The sequence below is a fragment of the Telopea speciosissima genome, chromosome 11 (genome assembly GCF_018873765.1).
Source record: "Telopea speciosissima isolate NSW1024214 ecotype Mountain lineage chromosome 11, Tspe_v1, whole genome shotgun sequence".
Classification (NCBI taxonomy): domain Eukaryota; kingdom Viridiplantae; phylum Streptophyta; class Magnoliopsida; order Proteales; family Proteaceae; genus Telopea; species Telopea speciosissima.
Window position 1 is genome coordinate 16,948,315 of NC_057926.1, and position 19,835 is coordinate 16,968,149.

Consider the following 19,835-nt stretch of genomic DNA (forward strand, 5'->3'; position numbering starts at 1 on the left):
ATAAAAAAATTCATTACCAAAGGAAAGAGGAAGGGGGGGGGAGGGGGACCATACAAGCACAAGCCAATTACAAGACCCTGCAATTACAAAGGGGGAGGCAAGGGCCTGCAAAAGAGGAGGGAAGAGCCCCAATAAACTACAACACTAAAAAGGGGAGAAGCCTGATCACAGCATGACAACCAAACCCAATCTCGACAAAAGCGCTCTACCCAGGATAAGAAGGATCCGTATTCCCACAACAGAGGGCATGACCTCTGATATCCATGCTTAGAGGAAAAATCTTCTCGTTGGTGGGCAAGTAGTCTTGATCCATCATTAATTCAATGAAATAACAGTCCAATTAGTCTTCAAACAATCATTAGTTGGAGGATCTTGGTCATCTATTCCTTCAAACTGAGAAGACCTATATCGCAAGAAAATATGACATAATTGGAACACATGTTTCCGAACTAAAGCATGGAAACACCAAACTAGAAAAGATATGTTAACTAAAGAAAAAGGAGACCAAGACAGCTTGGTATCTTTTCAATTTGGCATCACATTGTCCATTCAATTAAAGAGGCAAAAGTTACCTGTCCAAAAAAAAGAGGCGTTCATGCTGGCACATGGTAAAATCGATGGGAGAGATTGAATTTATTCTTCTACCACCGGAGATGAGGACTGTACCAATTGAAGGGCAGTAGAATGGGAAAACTTGGGCGGGAGGGTCATGAGTGGTTCATCCCCAGTCAGCTTCAGTGATGCCATCCCCAGTGCATATCCAAGAGCTCTTGCAACAGGAACAGCCACTGCATTTCCAATCTGACAATATCTGCAGAGGGGACAAAAAAAAAAGCAAATGAGTAGAGCTACGTTTGACGTGGTTCACTAAGAAAACTCAATTGGGAAGACAAAAATTTGAGACCAAATGAATGATCAGTCAAGTAATGTCTCATGACTCAATAATCAGTCCTGTTGGAAGCATTCCATGTGAATGTCGCTGATGCAAATTCATCACCCAAATGGGCTTATTTCATTAGGAATAAATCTAGGGTTGAGATATATATATGTTGGGCCTTTGATCCCAAGGGTTTTCTATGTAATAGGCCACTTTAATGAGCCTAAACTAGGGGTATATAGGTTGCATACGGGATTTGCCCAATACTTAGTTATTTTTATGTTTTTTAATTGAACCAGTTCAAATTGGTTGCATCCAATTGGTTCAATTTAAGTGATCATGTGACTTGGTTAAGTGGTCATGTGGTTTAAGTTGGGCTGGATTAGGACTCTATAAGTCCACCCATGTTTTTAGTCTATTTCCTCTAGTATTCTAGTTTCCTAGTCAGTTTAAGTTACCTAATAGGTTAGGGATAGGGTTAGGCTATTCCTTTTTAGTGTCTAAGTCTATTTTTGAATCTTCTATATAAGTTTGTAAGGGAGGCCAACATTATATACGAATTTGATTAACAAAAACTCAGCTTTATGATTGCTGCCTTTGTTGCTGCCTTTGCTCCATTGTGAGCGTGCCTTGTGAGTAATATCAAGGTGAATGGATTGGTGGATCTCCAATCGACTCCTTGCATCTTGTAGATCGGGAGGTCCTCTCTTAGCTTTTCTTCAATCTGCTACTGTTGGAGATCAGTGTTAATTCAAGTAAGTAGTTTTATAATTCTGCAATTTAATTCCTCTTCTTAATCCTCCACTTAACCCTAATCAATTCCTATAACCCTAGCCTCACTCTAAAATCTGTCCAGCCTTATCCCTCCACTCGATCTCAGTTGTAGCCAAATCTGTCCATCAAAACCCTAAATCCAATTCTGCCCTAAATTGCAGAATTTCATAACTCATCCAAACCTTAACTTCTTTATATCAAAATAACCCCCTAGACCTGCCCATTAATACCCTATAAACCCCTTTCCCAAAATCCACCCCTAAACCCTAGATCCTGAAAACACTCCATTTTTACAAGGCCTCTAACCCGAAACCCTAGATTTCCAACTTCATTCAAATCAATCCAAACCTACACCAATAGACTCCTAAAACCTGCACATCATTACCAAATAAAACCCTAGCTTGAAACCCTAATCCTAACCCTAATTCTGCCCTAATTAGCCTAAGCTGTCCCAATCAGCCAGCCTTGTTTGGTGATCCTATTACCCTGGTTCCTAGTGGGACTACTCCTACCTAGGACTACATTAGTCGCAGGTAGAGAATTCATCAAGTTTCTATTATACAATTGTATTTCTTTTACGAAGCCAATGAACCGTTAAGAGTAGAAGATAATGTTATTGTCCCTTAAGAAATCCTTGAGTCAGATCCTATCCTGCCATTAGGCCTTCTTAATCTTCCCTATTTTGAAAGGTAAATACAAGAGTGCAGAGTTGGAAGCTTGAGTAAGAGAGGAGTGGGTAACGAATTGTTAATGAAGTTGTAATGGCTATTTTCAAGGAACAGCCAACCTCCATTACAGCTGAATGAGAGAGAATTTTTGAGAGTTCCAAAGCATGCCAGTCCTTTAATTGATCTAGAAATAAATACTGAGTTAAAATGTTACAATGTAAGTAAATAGGGTGTTGAATGTTGGCACCTCTACCAACTCTCCCCATTAAAAATGTAAGAAGATCCTCAAGGACTCTAAACTGTTTACAAATTTCTCAAGAATCCAACTACAAAATCTTGTCCCCACTACAACAATAACAAACTCAGCCTTATCCCAACTTAATTGGGTTGGCTACATGGATCCAATCAAGCAAAGTAGGTAAAAACTGCGAAGTGAAAGAGAAGAATAGGAAATGAGATGAGAAGTGAAAAATGAAAAATAACAAATGAACAAAGGAAAATACAAGAAAAGTGAAAGAGGAAAAAGGCAGTCCAGCAAATCAAGAGAATCTTAGCTAAATAGGGTCTGCTACATGGATCCTAGCCCTCCAACAGGCTCTATCCGAGGTCATACATGGCACGAGACCTAGATTATGCATGCCCTTTCTCACAACTTTTCCTATGGTCATTTTAGGCCTACCCCTTGCTCTTTTAGCTCTATCAATCGGAATTATATCACTCCTTACTGGGGCGTCCCTAGGCCTTTGTTGAACATGACCAAACCACCTCAGACGTCTCTCTCGGAGCTTGTCATTGATCTGAGCAACTACCAAATCAGCTCTAATACGATCATTCCTTACTTTATCCTTGTTTTTCCACACATCCATCTTAACATCCTCATCTCTGCCACACAAAGTTTCTCAATATGATACTTATTAACTGCCCAACATTCGGCCCCATACATCATAACTGGACGAACAACAGTCTTATAGAACTTTTCTATAAGATTTAAAGGAATACGTCGATCATAGAACACTTCGGACGCACCTCTCCACTTCAACCATCCCACTTTAATTCTCTGTGAGACACATCATCTTCTATGTCACCTTCGTTATTTATGATTGACCTCAAATATCTAAAATAGTCACTTTGTGGTATCTCTCTTTCCTCAATTCGCACCATGTCAGTATCCATCATAGTGTGACTAAAATTACACATCAAATACTCCGTCTTTGTTCTACTAATCTTAAAACCTCTTGTTTCTAGGGTTAATCTCCATAGCTCTAACTTAGCATTAATCCATGCTTTTGTCTCATCCACCAAAACAATATCATCAGCAAAGAGCATACACCACGGGACCTCGTCTTAAATGCTCTTGGTTAGGTCGTCCATGATAAGTGCAAAAAGATAAGGGTTTAAGGCTGATCCTAGATGGAGCCCAGTCGTAATTGGGAATTCCTTACCCTGACCTCCCACAGATCTCACACTAGTCACCACGTCCTCATACATAACCTTTATTATATCCACATATTTACTCGATACCCCTCTCTTCACTAGAACCTGACATATTAAATCTCTAGGGACTCGGTCATAGGCTTTGTCCAGGTCAATAAAGACCATATGGAGATCCTTCTTGCTATCTCTATATCTTTCCATAAGCCTCCTCAATAAGTAGATAGCTTCATTCGTGGATCTACCTGGCATAAAGCCAAATTGGTTCACCGAGATATGGGTCTCTTTTCTCAAACAAGCTTCAATAACCTTCTCCCAAAGTTTCATAGTGTGACTCATAAGCTTAATGCTTCTTTAGTTATTGCAGCTTTGGATATCACCTTTCTTCTTGTAGATCGGGATAAAATCTTGTCCCCACTAAAACAAAGGCATACCCAGTGCACAAGGCTCCCACCATCGCGGGGTCTGGGGAGGATCATAATGTATGCAGCCTAACAATTAAATGACTCATGGACCCTAACACTGTAATATTATTTATTATTAACTATCTTCCCAAATTTATTGCATCTGGCTTAAGGTGAAATCCATGTTATCAAGGTGTTGAACAGCACATTATATTGTCATTGGTGTTGTTGGATTGTATGGGCCAGAATACCGTGGGGGTATTTTGGACTTTTTACCTATTTTATGATATGTACAGCCATGTCGGCTTTGTTAGGGACAGTTCTGTCCATGTAATATTTTCTATTGATTATAAATATATGGCTTGGGGTCTGCCTTAGACTATCCAAGCATTCAGCTCTAATTTTAATCCTGTTAACATGGCATCAGAGTAGGTTTGGAATTAGGGCCTCTCCTCTTTCTTTTTTCAGCCTTCGCTTTCCCATCTCTCTCTCTCTCTCTCTCTCTCTCTCTCTTCCTCCCTTTCTTCCCTTGTTTCTCTTATCCCTTTCTCACCTCATTCAATGCAAGAAAAATTCGGATCGATAGGAACCTCCTCCCTGCCTGCAATATTTGAAGCTTCAAGTTCTTGAATTGTTTCCCCCTGAACTTATTGGAACCAATTCCTCTTATTGAAGATCAAGACCTACAACAGATTTTTTTCCGAACAAGTTCCTATCTACAGCCACCTATTGTGAAGACCTCCTTGGATCGATTACTCCCAAAATCAGGGTTTTCTCAAAACCTTGACATATATCGATCTTGGAGTTAGAGGTTTCTGTTGGTGCTGATATTTGAAGGACTGATCAAGCCCATTTAGAACTCCACTCGACCAAAGTTTTAGCCCCAAACAGTGTTTTTTAAAAGGATTCTCCCCTCCATCGATTTCATCCAAAATAGGGTTTTTTTTCAAAACCTTGACAATGTTGATCTAAGGGATTCCCTTGTCTGCTACTACTGATTTTTGGAGACATACATTCTCCCATTGAAAGAGGATTCTCCACCAAATTTCAGCCCTTACCTTGAAGGGATTCTTGGGTTTCTCATCCCACCAACTTCTTTGTGATCATGGGTGACTCAGTTAACTCGACTACAACTTCTATTGGTGATGGCCAAGGCTGTTGGAATATGGGTATTCGTGTGACATGGGTCGACCCATGGGGTGTTTTTCTTATTCTAGTTATTATTTTCTATTCCTATTCCTAGTTCTATTCTGATTATTATTACAGTCAGTTAGTTAGAGTTAGAGTTTTATTTGTAATTGGTTTATGCTTGAACTTCTATTATAAATAAATCGTGGAGGGCTACCACATTGGTAAGCCATTCAATTATTTCTTCATGGTATCAGAGCTGAAAATCGATACCTGAGAGATAAATCCCACATTCCAAAAATCGATCTCCCTCTTTGAGATTGATTTATTCCCTCATCCATCTTCTCCCTTCAAGGTCAATCTCTCCTAGATCGATTAACTCAGGTATTCTAAACCCCTAAACCCACCGAGACCCTTCTTCTCTCCTCTTCTCAAGTCTCCACTGTTTCATGGGGGCGGTACTTTGGGGTGATCTAATAATGATCTAGTACCTGCCCTAGATCTTACCTCCTTTCTTTTATCCTTTTTTTATGATCACCATACAAAGTGAGATCACTGTTTGAAGTTGAAGACCTGCAGATTTTTTCTGTTCGAAGGTCTACAGATTTTTTCTGTTCGAAGACCTGCAGATTTTTTGTTTGAAGACCTGCAGATTTTTTGTTTGAAGACCTGCAGATTTTTGTTTGAAGACCTGCAGATTATTTCAGTTTGAAGACCTGCAGATTTTTTGTTTGAAAACCTGCAGATTTTTGTTTGAAGACCTGCAGATTTTTTTGTTTGAAGACCTGCAGATTATTTTTCAGCCACTGCAGAAGATTCTGCAATTTTTTTCTGAAGATTCTCGGTTATTGAGGCTCTCGGCATTCTAGGATTTATATTTGGTTTTCATCTTATTTTTTCCTGCACTATCAGATTGGAACCATAAAGGATCCCATCTACTACACAAAGCCGAGACTTATTTCTTTTGCAGGAATCGATACCTGCACTTTTCACATCATATTTATACTTTTGGTTTTTTTTGATCATCAGTATGCCTGATTCAGATGTATCTACCACCACCACTGGCCAATCTTCTACACAAGGGAACCATCATGATTATCCCTCTTTTCCAGCCAGCCCAGTGAAGCTCGATGGCACTAATTATTTACTCTGGTCTACATCAGGCTTTCTTTCCATTGATTCAAGGGGCTATAAGGGATATATATATGGTACCACTGTCAAGCCAAGTGAGGCTGGTTCATTACAAGATAAGTGGAGTTCAAGTAACTCCCTGGTTATGTCCTTTCTTCTCAGTGCTATGACTCCTTCCATTGCCCGTGGCTATGTACTACTTGATTCAGCTGCCAAAATTTGGAAGGCTGCTAAAGATACTTATTCCCAGGTAGGGAATGATGCACAAGTTTATGATATTCAAAGAAAACTCCATGCAACCAAACAAGGTGAACTTACTTTATCCCAATACTACTCTGAACTCCGTAGTCTGTGGCAAAAGCTTGACTACTATGATAACTTTCAACTTGATTGTCCTTCTGATATTACTAAATTTCAGCATAGGGAGGATAAATTCAGGGTATATACTTTTTTGACTGGACTTAATGTGGAATATGATCAGCTTCGGTCTCAAGTTTTGAGTCGTTCCCCTTTTCCCAATTTGGAGCAAGCCTACTCTATGATACAGTTGGAAGATACTCGTCGTTCCACCATGTTACCACCTACACAGCAAGAGAGAACAGCTTTACTTAATTCTGGGGGTGGCCCTTCTAATACTGGTACACGTTCCTCGTCTGAGAAGGAACCTCTTATATGTTCCCATTGTGGAAAAGAACGACATATTGTGGATTATTGCTGGAAATTGCATGGTCGGCCATCTGACTCATCTGATGGTCGTAGTGGTGGTCGTGGTCGAGGCCTTGGTCGTGGTCGTGGTGGTTGTGGTGGCACACAAGCCCACCTTTCTGAAGCTACTGAAACAGCCCCTACTACCACGCTTTCTGCAGAAGAACTTGCTGTCTTTCGTCGTATGATGACCAACTTTGGGTCTCTCACATCTTCATCTGCATCTACCTCTACCTCGACTGTGGTTCCCTCTTCTGAATCCAACCATGTTCTCTCCAAACCAGGTATTTCTTTTGCTAGTCATTGTGCTTCGGCATTATCTCATCCTTGGATAATCGATTCCGGAGCCACTGACCACATGACTAGTCAATCTAAATTATTTTTTCGCTATTCTCCTTATCTGGCAAAGATAAAATTAAAATAGCCGATGGTTCTCTTTCCTCTGTATCAGGGAAGGGAGCCCTCCATTGTTCTCCTTCTTTATCCTTGTCCTCTGTTTTACATGTCCCTAAGTTAACTTCTAATCTGCTTTATATCAGTAGTTTGACATCTGATCTTAATTGTAAAGCTTTTTATCCTTCACATTGTGTCTTTCAAGACTTGGGGACAGGGAGAACGATTGGAACTGGTAAAATGCGTGGTGGCCTTTATTTGCTTGACGATGATCTGGATAATAGGACTGTTTGTGTTCCTTATGTGCAATCTGGAGAACAGTTGGCTGATGTGCTCACCAAAGGATTAAGTGGCAAAGTTTTTCAACCTCTAGTGTGCAAGTTGGGCATGACTGATATCTATGCACCAGCTTGAGGGGGAGTGTTGGAATATGGGTATTCGTGTGACATGGGTCGACCCATGATATGTGGTCGACCCATGGGGTGTTTTTCTTATTCTAGTTATTATTTTCTATTCCTATTCCTAGTTCTATTCTGATTATTATTACAGTCAGTTAGTTAGAGTTAGAGTTTTATTTGTAATTGGTTTATGCTTGAACTCTATTATAAATAAATCGTGGAGGGCTGCCACATTGGTAAGCCATTCAATTATTTCTTCAAAGGCAAATCAGAATTTTAGACCTTTCCTCCTAATCCTATCAAACTAGATGGTTCCAATTACTTGCTTTGGTCTCGGTCTGCTTCCTTTGCCATTACTGGCCCTGGCCTTACTGGTCACATTAATGGCACTAGTGTTATGCCAACTGAGACTGGTCATGCTCAAGATAGATGGCTTGCCAATAATGAGATGCTCATGTCATAATGCATTGGTTCGATGACTTCAGATCTTGCGCACGCATTTCTTCTCCTTGATACAACCTCTCAAATATGGGCTGCTTGCAAGGAAACTAATGGGCAGCTTGGCAATGATGCCCAGGTGTATGAACTTAGGCAAAAGGTCCTTTACACTACTCAGGGAGAGTTGTCAGTCTCCAAATACTATGCTACTTTGCGCAACCTTTGGCAGCAATTGGACCACTTCTCTAATTATGACCCTACTACAGCTGCTGACATTACTTCTTACCATGGTACAAAAATTTCGAAATTTAGGTAATTTTGGTAGGGCCGAGACGAGATGGGCTTCCGAAATGAAAAAAGTTCAAATTTTGGCGAAATTTTGGTATATTTCGTAGAAATACGGTGTATTGAGCAGTATATTTCGGTACATTTCGGTATATTTCGGTAAATTTCGTAGAAATACTTTGTGTATTGAGTATTGAACTATTGTCTATTATGAAGTTTATGAGTTATGACTTATGTGCTTATGACTTTATGACTTTAAACTTTAAACTAAAGGCTACATTTGACTTTATTTTTGTTTCATTACTTTGTTTAAATTTCTTATTATGTCTTTTAGTACTTAAACAATATGTATTTAACTATTTTATACAACAGGGTCCGACCGTATACAGTCAATCAAGGGTGCAAACCCAAAACACCACTTTGAGTTCATTTTTTTTGCAATATGAAGGTTTAAATGTGTTTATTTAGCTTAAATAAGGGTGTCCATGAAGTATCAGGCCTAGATATGGCCAAATACCCATCGAGATGGACTCTCGAAATATTGCAAAAAAAATCCAATATTTCGGCGAAATTTCGCCAAATTTCGGATATTTCGGATATCTCGGTAGGCCTGAGATACCGATATATCGCGAGGTATAGTACTATGCTTCTTACAAGAAGCATGTGGACAAGATCAGAGTTTATAATTTTCTAACTGGTTTGAATGTGGAGAATGACCAAATTCGGGTACAGGTGTTGGGCCATAAACCTTTTCCCACCCTTGAACAGTCCTATGCTTCGGCCTCCTCTGAGGAAAATTGTAGGGCTGCCATGCTGCACCCACCTATTACTGACAAATCAACCCTTAAGGCTGTTGCCCTGGCTACTCATGTACCTGTTGGCACTGCTTCTTTTGGTGATTCTACTATTGGGACTGTTGTTTGTGAGCACTGTCACAAACCCTACCACACCAAAGAGAAGTGCTGGAAACTTCATGGGAAACCAGCTGACTTTGAAGTTAAAAGGGCTGCCAAGACAAAGACAAAGCCAAAGAACAAGGCTCATCACATTAGGACTGTTATTACAACCCCTTCTACTGACATTGGTCTATCCCAGGATGATCTACAGGCATTCCTACATGTGCTAAGGATTTCCGCTGCTGCTGCCTCTACTACATCTACTGATACTGCCAACTCTTCTGCTCCTTCAGGTTCACACTTTGCCCGGTCAGGTATTCCATTTGGTGGTCACTGTGCCTCTGTAGCTTCCCATCCTTGGATCATAGATTCTGGAGCTACAGATCACATGATCGGTTCTTCTAGCCTGTTCCATCGTTATTCTCCCACTTCTAGGAAAGACAAGGTCAAAGTAGCTGATGGTTCCCTTTCTTTCATATCTAGAAAAGGAATCATCAACTGTACTTCCTCTCTTCCTTTGTCCTCTGATTTATATATTCCTAATTTTACTACTATCCCTCTTTCCATTAGTAGTATTACTCGTGATCTTAATTGCAAAGTAAGTTTTTTCCTTCCCATTGTGTTTTTTAGGATCTGGACCCTGGGAAGACGATTGGATTGGGTAAAGTATACGGTGGATTGTACCTGCTTGAAGATGGTCGTCCCTCTCCACCACCATTACCTACTCTGTTACATCAGAACTCTTTGGTCTCTTTTGAACTTTACCAATGACACTCTAGATTAGGTCAACCTCCATTAAGAATTTTAGCACATTTATTTCCTAGTTTGGTCACCCAATGTACTAAGGATGACTTTTTTTGCGAGGCTTGTGTTCTGGCCAAACAGACACGATCAACTTATTCCTTATCAAATAAAAGTTCTTGTTTTCAATTGGTGCATTCTAATGTTTGGGGTCCTAGTCGTAAAACATCTCTTTCTAGTCACTGTTGGTTTGTTTCTTTTATTGACTGTTACTCTAGGAACACATGGGTGTATTTTTTACACACAAAAAATCAAGTTTTTTATTATTTTCGGCATTTTCATAAAATGGTCCAAACTTAGTTCCAAGCTACTCTCAAAATATTGAGAAGTGATAATGGAACCGAGTGCAAAGAATCTCAGTTTCAAAAATATCTAACTGACCATGGTATTGTTCACCAGACTAGTTGTGTTGATAACCTTGTCCCAGAATGGTTAGAAAGAAAAAACTGCTACTTGTTAGAGGTGGCCAAGGCTTTGATGTTTGCTAGACATGTCCCATCTCAATATTTGGGAGATGTTGTCATCACTGTTGCCTATCTCATCAATAGGCTACCTTCTTGGGTTCTTGACTCCCGTAGTCCAGCTGAAGTTTTACTAGGGAATTCCTCCTTTGTTGTTACTCCCAAGGTGTTTGGTTGTGTGTGTTATGCTAGAGATACAAAATCTCCAGGCAAACTTGAACCTAAAGGATTACGTTGTATTTTTTTGGGTTATTCTCCAACCGAGAAGGGTTATTAGTGCTACCATCCCCCTTCCCGTCGTACTTTGGTCAGTATGGATGTTATTTTTCATGAGACCCTTTCCTATTATTCTCTACCTCTTCAGGGAGAGAGTTCTAGTGAAGATGTGCTGTCCTTTGAGGTTCCTCCTCTTCTAACCCCTATGGCTGCTGTCCAGCTCTCTACGGCTGTTGCCCAGCCCCCCAACCTCCTCTGGCTGTTCCCCCCTCATCCAAAGGGAATCCTTTATAGGGGGAGCCCATGGAAAAGAGTGTTGTTGATGTTCTTAATCAGGGGGAGCTGACTCCAGTCCAGAGAACTATTGGTGAGTTTCAGAAGAAGATTGGCAACTCCAATATGATCACCTATAAAAAGGGAAGCACCAAAAGGGGGCAGCTTCAATCCACTGTAGCACCGATACCCATCCAGTTGCCGGCTTAAGATCCAGATCCTTCCTCTCTTGGTAAGCCCTCTTCTTCCTGTTAAGAGTACTTAGTTTCAGGGGTATATTTGTACTTAGACACTTACTTATGTATTTTATGTGCTATTTGTATCAGGCTAAGGGCCTGAGTGTAATTAGATATTCTTCTCAATATAAGGCTGTTTGTCTCAAGTTGAGAGACATAACAGATTACACCAAATCGTGTTTGAACTTTGCCTCCCTTGGAGCTTTTCTCCTCTCTTCTCTTTCTCCTCTAAAACCTAACACTTCCAACCTACCTATTGCTCATCGCAAAGGTGTACTAGGACTTGCACTCTGCATCACATATCTCATTTTGTTTTTTATAGTTCTCTTTCTCCATGCATTTGTATCTTCTCTTTCTTCTGTTTCCATTCCTAAAAATTGGCAGGAAGCATCTACAGATGAAAAGTGGAAGGCAGCAATGTTGGAAGAAATGAGAGCACTACACAAAAATAATACGTGGGATCTTGTGGCTCTTCCTCCAGGGAAAAAACCAGTTAGATGTAAATGGGTCTTTGTGGTCAAACAGAAGGCAGATGGGACAGTGGATCGTTATAAGGCACGACTGGTTGCAAAGGGGTTCACTCAAACTTATGGAGTTGACTATTAGGAGACCTTCGCACCAGTGGCGAAACACAACACTGTAAGGGTGTTATTGTCTTGTGCTGCAAATCTTGGGTGAGATCTTCAGTAGTTGGATATAAAGAAAGCCTTCCTCCATGGGGAGCTTGAGGAAGATGTATATATGGATATTCCACCAGGCTTCTCTGATGACAGGACCAAGGGCAAGGTCTGTAAATTGAAGCGTGCTTTTTATGGGTTGAAGCAGTCACCTAGAGCCTGGTTTGGCAGGTTTCACAAGGCCATGATTTCAGCAGGATATAAGCAAAGCAATGCTGATCACACTTTATTCATCAGACGAGTTGGTGACAAAGTAACTATTCTCATAGTCTATGTGGATGATATTGTGGTCACTAGTAATGATGGTGATGCTATCAAGAAATTGAAGCACTTCCTCGGCCGTGAGTTTGAAGTAAAGGATCTAGGGACTCTAAAATATTTTCTAGGGATAGAAGTTGCTCGATCTTCAAAGTGCATCTTTCTTTCTCAAAGAAAATATATCCTAGATCTATTGTCTGAGATTGGGTTGCTAGGTTGTCATCCTTCAGATACTCCTATGGAAGCTTCTACAAGACTTAAGGAGAAAGAAGGTGAACCTGTTGACAAAGGCTGTTATTAGCGATTAGTGGGCAAACGAATCTCTCTCACACACGACCTAACATAGCAATTGCTGTAAGTTTGGTGAGCCAGTTTATACATAATCCTTATTCCTCTCACATGGAGGTAGTCCTTCGTATTTTACGATATTTGAAGTTTGCTCTAGGAAAAGGAATCTTTTTCTCTCCCAATGGTCATCTAAAGATTGAAGCTTATACTGATACCGATTGGGCTGGCTCTACTGACAGAAAGTCAATTTCTGGCTATTGTTCCTTTGTGGGTGGAAACCTTGTCACATGGCATAGACAAAAGCAGAAGGTTGTGGTAAGGTCCAGTGTTGAAGCAGAGTTCCGTGCAATGGCACAAGGAATTTGTGAACTTTTGTGGCTTAGAGGATTGTTACAAGATATTGGTGTTGCTGTCCATCTTCTCAAGATGCTTTATTGTGATAATAAAGCAGCCATTAACATTGCTCATAACCCTGTCCAGCATGATCATACTAAGCATGTGGAGGTTGACTGATATTTCATCAAGGAGAAGCTCGAAGCCGGACTCATCTGTGTTCCCTTTGTGAAGTCTGCTGATCAGTGAGCCGATGTGTTCACTAAGGGACTAAGTGGAAAAGTGTTTCTTCCTATCTTAGTCAAGTTGGGCATGCATGACATATATGTTCCAACTTGAGGGGGAGTGTTGGATTGTATGGGCCAGAATACCGTGGGGGGTATTCTGGACTTTTTACCTATTTTATGATATGTACAGCCATGTCGACTTTGTTAGGGACAGTTCTGTCCATGTAATATTTCTATTGATTATAAATATATGGCTTGGGGTCTGCCTTAGACTATCCAAGCATTCAGCTCTAATTTTATTCCTGTTAATAGGTGTCACCACAAGTACACAATGTGTACAGTGCATGAGAGTATCAGAAAAGCAAGTGCATGGCTGTCCAAGTAAGTTGGTGATGCAATCCAGTAGATTCTATTATTGACTGGTTTGGTTTATGGTTTAGTCAATAAGCTAGTTTAATGGTTCAATCATGAACCATCTCAAATTGAGATGATGATATCAAGCTCTCGGTTACAATTGTTTCAGCATGTTGCTTAAGTGGAGTGTCGGCCAGCTCATTGTATGGCTAAGACATTTAATTAATGGCCATCTCAGCAAGGTGAGTCAAGCAGCCTATGAGTATCGGCCAGCACTGAGTCAAATCAGAGAGACTCATTTCAACAAGGTGGTTATGACCAGCCTCTTAATTCTGGTTCAGACTTGATATGATTGAGTGGATAATGTCTTGGTTATAAATTGGCTGATTGAATTCATCTAGGATCTTCTTTTTTTTTTTTTTTGCAGCTCGGCTGTATAATATCACAGCAAATTAGATAAGGTGGAATGATGACATCAGCACTTTGGATGGTGGATAGAAGGATAAAGGATAACGAACTCAGCAGCTCTTCAGACATTGTTCCAGTAGGTGAGATAATGGACTTAGCCAGCTGTGTAAATAGAGGGTGACAAGGAAACAAATAGCAGCACTCGGCCAGCAGTTATACAAAGAGAATGCTTGCTGTCACAGCTTCATGCATTGAGTTAATAAATTAAAAATAAATAAAAAAGGATCGACCAGAAACTCAGTTGAAGTGTTCAAGGGAGAGTCTCAGATATAGTATATTACAGCAAGATTACTTAAGAGTCCTATACAGATTCAGCAAGCAGCTCCAGTATTTGTTAAAAATATAAAAGAAAAGCAATTATACAAATATAAGTGGCAAGACTTACAGCACACCAGTTAAAGATATAGCAGCTCGTTGAACAGCAAAGGAGGCAAAGTAGGACTCCTAAGTAATGACTCAGCAGCTTCTCTCAAAACTATTTCAGTAGTTGAATCTGTGGAATTTCATGAATACTGGCTTGTGAACAATGTGCCCACAGCCCCTTTATTTATAATAGGAGGAAGAACATTCTAGAATGGATACAATGACCATAATACCCCTATAGCAGAATTAACCTTGTACCCATTACATTACAACACTCCCCCTCAAGTTGGTGCATATATATGAAGCATGCCCAACTTGCTAATTACAGAAGAAAAAGACTTGTGACAAAGACTTTTTGTAAGAACATTTGCTAGCTGATCAGTAGATTGAACAAATGGGACACATACAACTCCTTGCTCCAGCTTCTCTTTGATAAAGTGCCTATCAATCTCCACATGCTTGGTACGATCATGTTGGATTGGGTTGTGTGCTATACTAATGGCAAATTTACTGTCACAGTAGAGATGCATGGGAAGAGTTATTGGAAGGTGTAGGTCCTGTAGAAAACCCTGTAACCATTGTAACTCACAAACTCCATGTGCCATAGCCCTGAATTCAGCTTCAACACTTGATCGACCAACAACAGACTGCTTCTTGCTCGTCCAAGTGACTAAGTTATCTCCAACGAAGGTACAATACCCTGATGTAGATCTCCTGTCGTCAGGTCAACCGGCCCAGTCAGCATCCGTTTATGCTTCCACTCGAGTATGGCTATGAGGAGAATATAAAATTCCCTTTCCAGGGGAAGACTTCAAGTACCACAAGATTCTGTAGGCAGCCTCCAAATGAGAAGAGAGAGGATCATGCATGTATTGACTGACCAAGCTCAAGGCAAATGCTATATCAGGTCGGGTATTAGACAAGTATATCAAGCGACCAACTAATCTCTGGTAGCTGCCTTTATCAATCGGATCTCCTTCCTTGCTCTTCCGATGAGTAATAGGCTCCAGTGGTGTGTCTGCAGGTTTACATCCTAGCATTCCCGTTTCACGGAGCAAATCAAAGGTATATTTTCATTGGGACAGAGAGATGCCACGAGCTGAATGGGCAACCTCAATTCCCAAGAAATATCTAAGTTTCCCTAGATCCTTTACTTCAAATTCAGTTCCCAGGTACTTTTTTAACCTCTTCACTTCTTCGGTATCACTCCTAGTGATCACAATGTCATCAACATAGACAATCAACACTGTGATATGCTGCCCCACTTTCTTTATGAATAATGTGTGATCAACATTACTCTGCTTGTAGCCGTTTGACACCATAGCTTTGTGAAATCTCCCAAACCAAGCTCTTGGTGATTGCTTTAAGCCATACAATGCTTTCTTTAGATGACATTTTTCCCTCAATCTTTGAAGTAGCAAATCCGGGTGGAATTTCCATGTAAACTTCCTCTTCTAGATCACCATGGAGGAAGGCATTCTTTACATCTAGTTGTTGAAGTTCTCAACCTTGGTTAACAGCACAGGAGATTATCACTCTAACTGTGTTCATCTTCGCAACTGGGACGAATGTTTCCCTGTAATCAATGTCGTGGGTTTTGGTAAATCCTTTTGCAACTAATCTGGCCTTGTACCTTTCAACAGACCCATCTGCCTTTTGTTTGATGGCAAAGACCCATTTGCAGCCAATCGGTTTCTTTCTAGGTGGAAGAGATGTCAATTCCAAGGTTTTATTTTTTCCCAAAGCACTCATCTCCTCATTCATTGCTTCTTTCCACTTCTGTTCAGCAATAGCCTCCTGCCAAGAGTTGCGAATGGAAACAGAGGATAGAGAAGAAACAAATGCTTGAAAGGAAGGGGTTAGAGAGTCATAAGACACAAAATTAGAGATGGGATGTTGGGTACAACTCCGTTTAGGTTTCCTAACAGCAACAGGTAAATCAAGACTAGGATCATAGACAAGGTTACTAGGAGTGGAGCTTGGACTAGGTTGAGTAGAACTTGACCCAGTAGTATAGGTGGAGATGGTTCAGTGGTGGTAGTCTTTTTGTGCCATGTTCCTCTGGCGAATGTTTCATCGAAGTAAGGATATTTTCCAGTCTCTCCCTGAATAATAGGCTGCTCAACTTCTCCTTGTATTAGAGGCTGGTCTTGTTCCTACCCAGTGATCCCTTCTTAAAGCTCTATTTCTGTAGATGGTTCTTCAACAGTGGGAATCTCAACTTCTAATGGCTTAATGAGAGGAGACACATCTTCACTCCTAGGCTCCCCTGAAGAGGTGTAGTGGGTGAAAAATATGCCTCAGATTCACGGAAAACAACATCTATAGTAACAAACATCCACCGTGTGGGGGGATAGTAGCACTTATAGCCGTTTTGAGTGGCATAATACCCCAAGAATACACACCGTAGTCCTCGAGGATAAAGCTTACCAATATGGTGATGATTGCGGGCAAAAACAACACACCCAAATACCTTTGGAGGGACAAAAAAAGATGAATTACCTAAAAGGACTTCAAGGGGGCAGCAAGCATCCAAGACCCAAGTAGTTAGGCGATTAATGAGATAGGAGGCAGCAAGAACAACATCTCCCCAAAACCGTGGAGGGACATTCATGATAAACACGAGAGAGTGAGCAACCTCTAAGAGATGGTGGTTTTTTTGCTCAGCAACACCATTTTGGGCCGGTGCGTCAACACACGAGGTCTGATGTATAATCCCATGAGAGGCAAAGTAAGCGTGAAGGCAGCTGTCCATGTACTCCTTCCCATTGTCAGTGCGCACAATCTTCACTCGGGCATCAAATTGAGTCTCAACCATTTATGAAATAATTTGAAGCAAGTAAAGACATCACTTTTTTGATTCATCAAGTAAACCCATGTGGTTCGACTAAAGCAATCAATGAAAGTAATGAACCAAGGAAACCCAGAAGTCGATACACACCGGGCAGGGCCCCACACATCCGAATGAATCAGACCAAAAAGAACTAAACTTCTTTTGTCAGAAATGGGATAAATAGCTCTAGTTTGTCTAGCAAAGGTGCAAGCATCACAACTAAAATTCTTTGGATTACAACTCTTAATCAAAGTAGGAAATAACGTAGATAACATGCCACGAGAAGGATGGCCAAGACGACAATGCCATTTATTGAGTTCAACAAGGGCAGAATCTGAAGTGCCAGAAGTAGAACCGGGAGAAGCCAAAGCAAAATTTGCAGAAGAGGATCCGTCAAGCACATAGAGACCACTGACAACCTTACCACTACCAATCGTACGACCCTTATCCAAGTCTTGAAACAAACAGTGAGAAGGAAAAAAGGTTACTTTGCATTTCAAGTCCCGGGTAAAACTACTAATAGATAAGAGATTAGTAGAGAATTGCGGGACATGTAAAACAGAGGAAATACGCATAGAGGGAAAGCACTGCACAGTCCCTTTTCCAGAGATGGGAGAAAGGGAACTATCAGCAACACGAACTTTGGAATTACCAAGTAAAGGAGAATAAGTCAAAAAATTAGAAGGAGAACCTATCATGTGATCTGTTGCGCCAGAGTTAAGTACCCAAGAGGTGGAATCAACAAAGGAACAACTACCACTAAAAGACATACCTAAACAGAATTTTTGGGCAAGAAAATGGCAAAGGCAGCCGTAGACGAAGCAGAGGAAGAATTAGTGTCCAGCTTGGTCATCAAAGTGCGAAGGTGTTGAATCTCATTCTGGGAAAGAGGCCCGGTTGGATCAGAGAAGTGATCATCAAAAACAGCTTGGTCTGCTCGAGCAGAACGGTTGGAACCACGTCCCCAGGTACCTGCAGGGCGCCCATGAAGCTTCCAACAGCTGTCCTTGGCATAGTTGTTAAGGCACCTAGGCGAACCAAGGCGAGTGAGGGGATTAAAAACCAAGGCGACAAGGCGACACCAGAAACCAAGGCGAGAGAAAGGCACCTAGGAGACGCTTTGACAACTATGGTCATTGATATGACGTTCTTTGCCACAATAATCACACTTGACCGGAGGACGATCATTGCCCATATGATAAATCCCAATACCACGGGCACCAGACTGAGAGCCAGAGAGGAGCCAATAGTTCCTGGGTAACCGGCTGAATCATTGCTGCCGGCGATCGTCTTTAGCAGCAACAAAGGAATATGCTTATTCAAGAGAGGGAAGAGGATCTTGATTGCGTACGGATGATCGGATTTGATCAAACTCAATGTTGAGTCCAGCAAGAAAATAAAAAACACGCAAGTCCTCTACCCACTTCTGAAAAGCAGTAGTATCGGCATCACATGTAGCAGTCAAAGTCCTATAAAAATCCAGCTATTGCCACATGGTACACAACTTGGAATAATACTGGGAAAGGGTCAACTCCAGTTGCTTGGTTTGAAGAATTTTTTGGCGAAGCTCATACCAAGCAACAACATTGCCAACCTTAGAGTAAGTATACTTAGCTGTCTTCCAAATCTTCGCTGCCGTGTCAAGAAGAAGATAACGCCCGATGATTTCTTATTCCATAGAGTTGACAAGGTATGACATGATAAGAAAATTAGAACTCACCCCACTTGTCCTGTGCAGAACCAACATCAGTTAGTTTGGCCACTATTCCAGTAATATAGCCAGAGAGACCACGGGAACCGACAGTAAATAGGCAGGAGCGAGACCACAGTAAGTAATTGCTACCATTTAATTTAATGGAGCTGGTTTGGAACTGAAGGAAATCATGCTGAGTCGTGCCTTCGTCTCCAGAGGAGACAGCGGTGATGTTGGAATCTCCTGGCATGATGGCTGGTTGTAAAAACTCAAACAATAAATTACCGAGAAGGGGAAAAAATCTGGACAAAGTGTTTAAGGCATAGAGATCAGAAACACCCCTTGGTGGTGAGTCAACTCATCACCAAGGGTGAAAAGTGGTGGCGATAGCAAGGTGTGGAGAAACCCTTCCGCAAAAAAGGAAAAGAGGGGTGGAAGGGCCTAGGGAGGTGGAAAAAAGGTAGGGAGAAGGGAGGCAAAAGGGATGGGGGTATCCGAAGGTGGTAGTGAGGCGGAAGGTGTGGGAGGGTGGCGGAAGGTAGAAGGGAGGCAGAAGAAAGGGTGGCTGGCAGTGGTGGTTGGTGGGGCTAGGTCACAATCACGAGAGAGAAGGGAGGAGAAAATCGGAAAAAAAAATTCTCTAGGATTCTCGGATGGATTCCCACTCTGATACCATGTGGAATTTCATGAATACTGGCTTGTGAACAATGTGCCCATAGCCCCTTTATTTATAAAAGGAGGAAGAACATTCCAGAATGGATACAATGACCATAATACCCCTATGGCAGAATTACTCTTGTACCCATTACATTAATCTAACTAGGAT

At 41.1% G+C, this 19,835-nt stretch overlaps 1 protein-coding gene across 3 annotated transcripts in view; it reads right to left on the reverse strand.

The window, feature by feature from the left end:
- Positions 1–597: 597 nt before the first annotated feature.
- The window catches only part of LOC122646492 (DNA (cytosine-5)-methyltransferase CMT2-like), a 119,264-nt gene continuing 100,026 nt past the window's right edge, over positions 598–19,835 (reverse strand). For all 3 annotated transcript variants that reach the window (XM_043840061.1, XM_043840060.1, XM_043840059.1), the window contains one exon: positions 598–811. In XM_043840061.1, the coding sequence (XP_043695996.1) occupies positions 634–811 (178 nt within the window). In that variant the 3' untranslated portion in view covers positions 598–633. The remainder of the gene's footprint in view (positions 812–19,835) is intronic.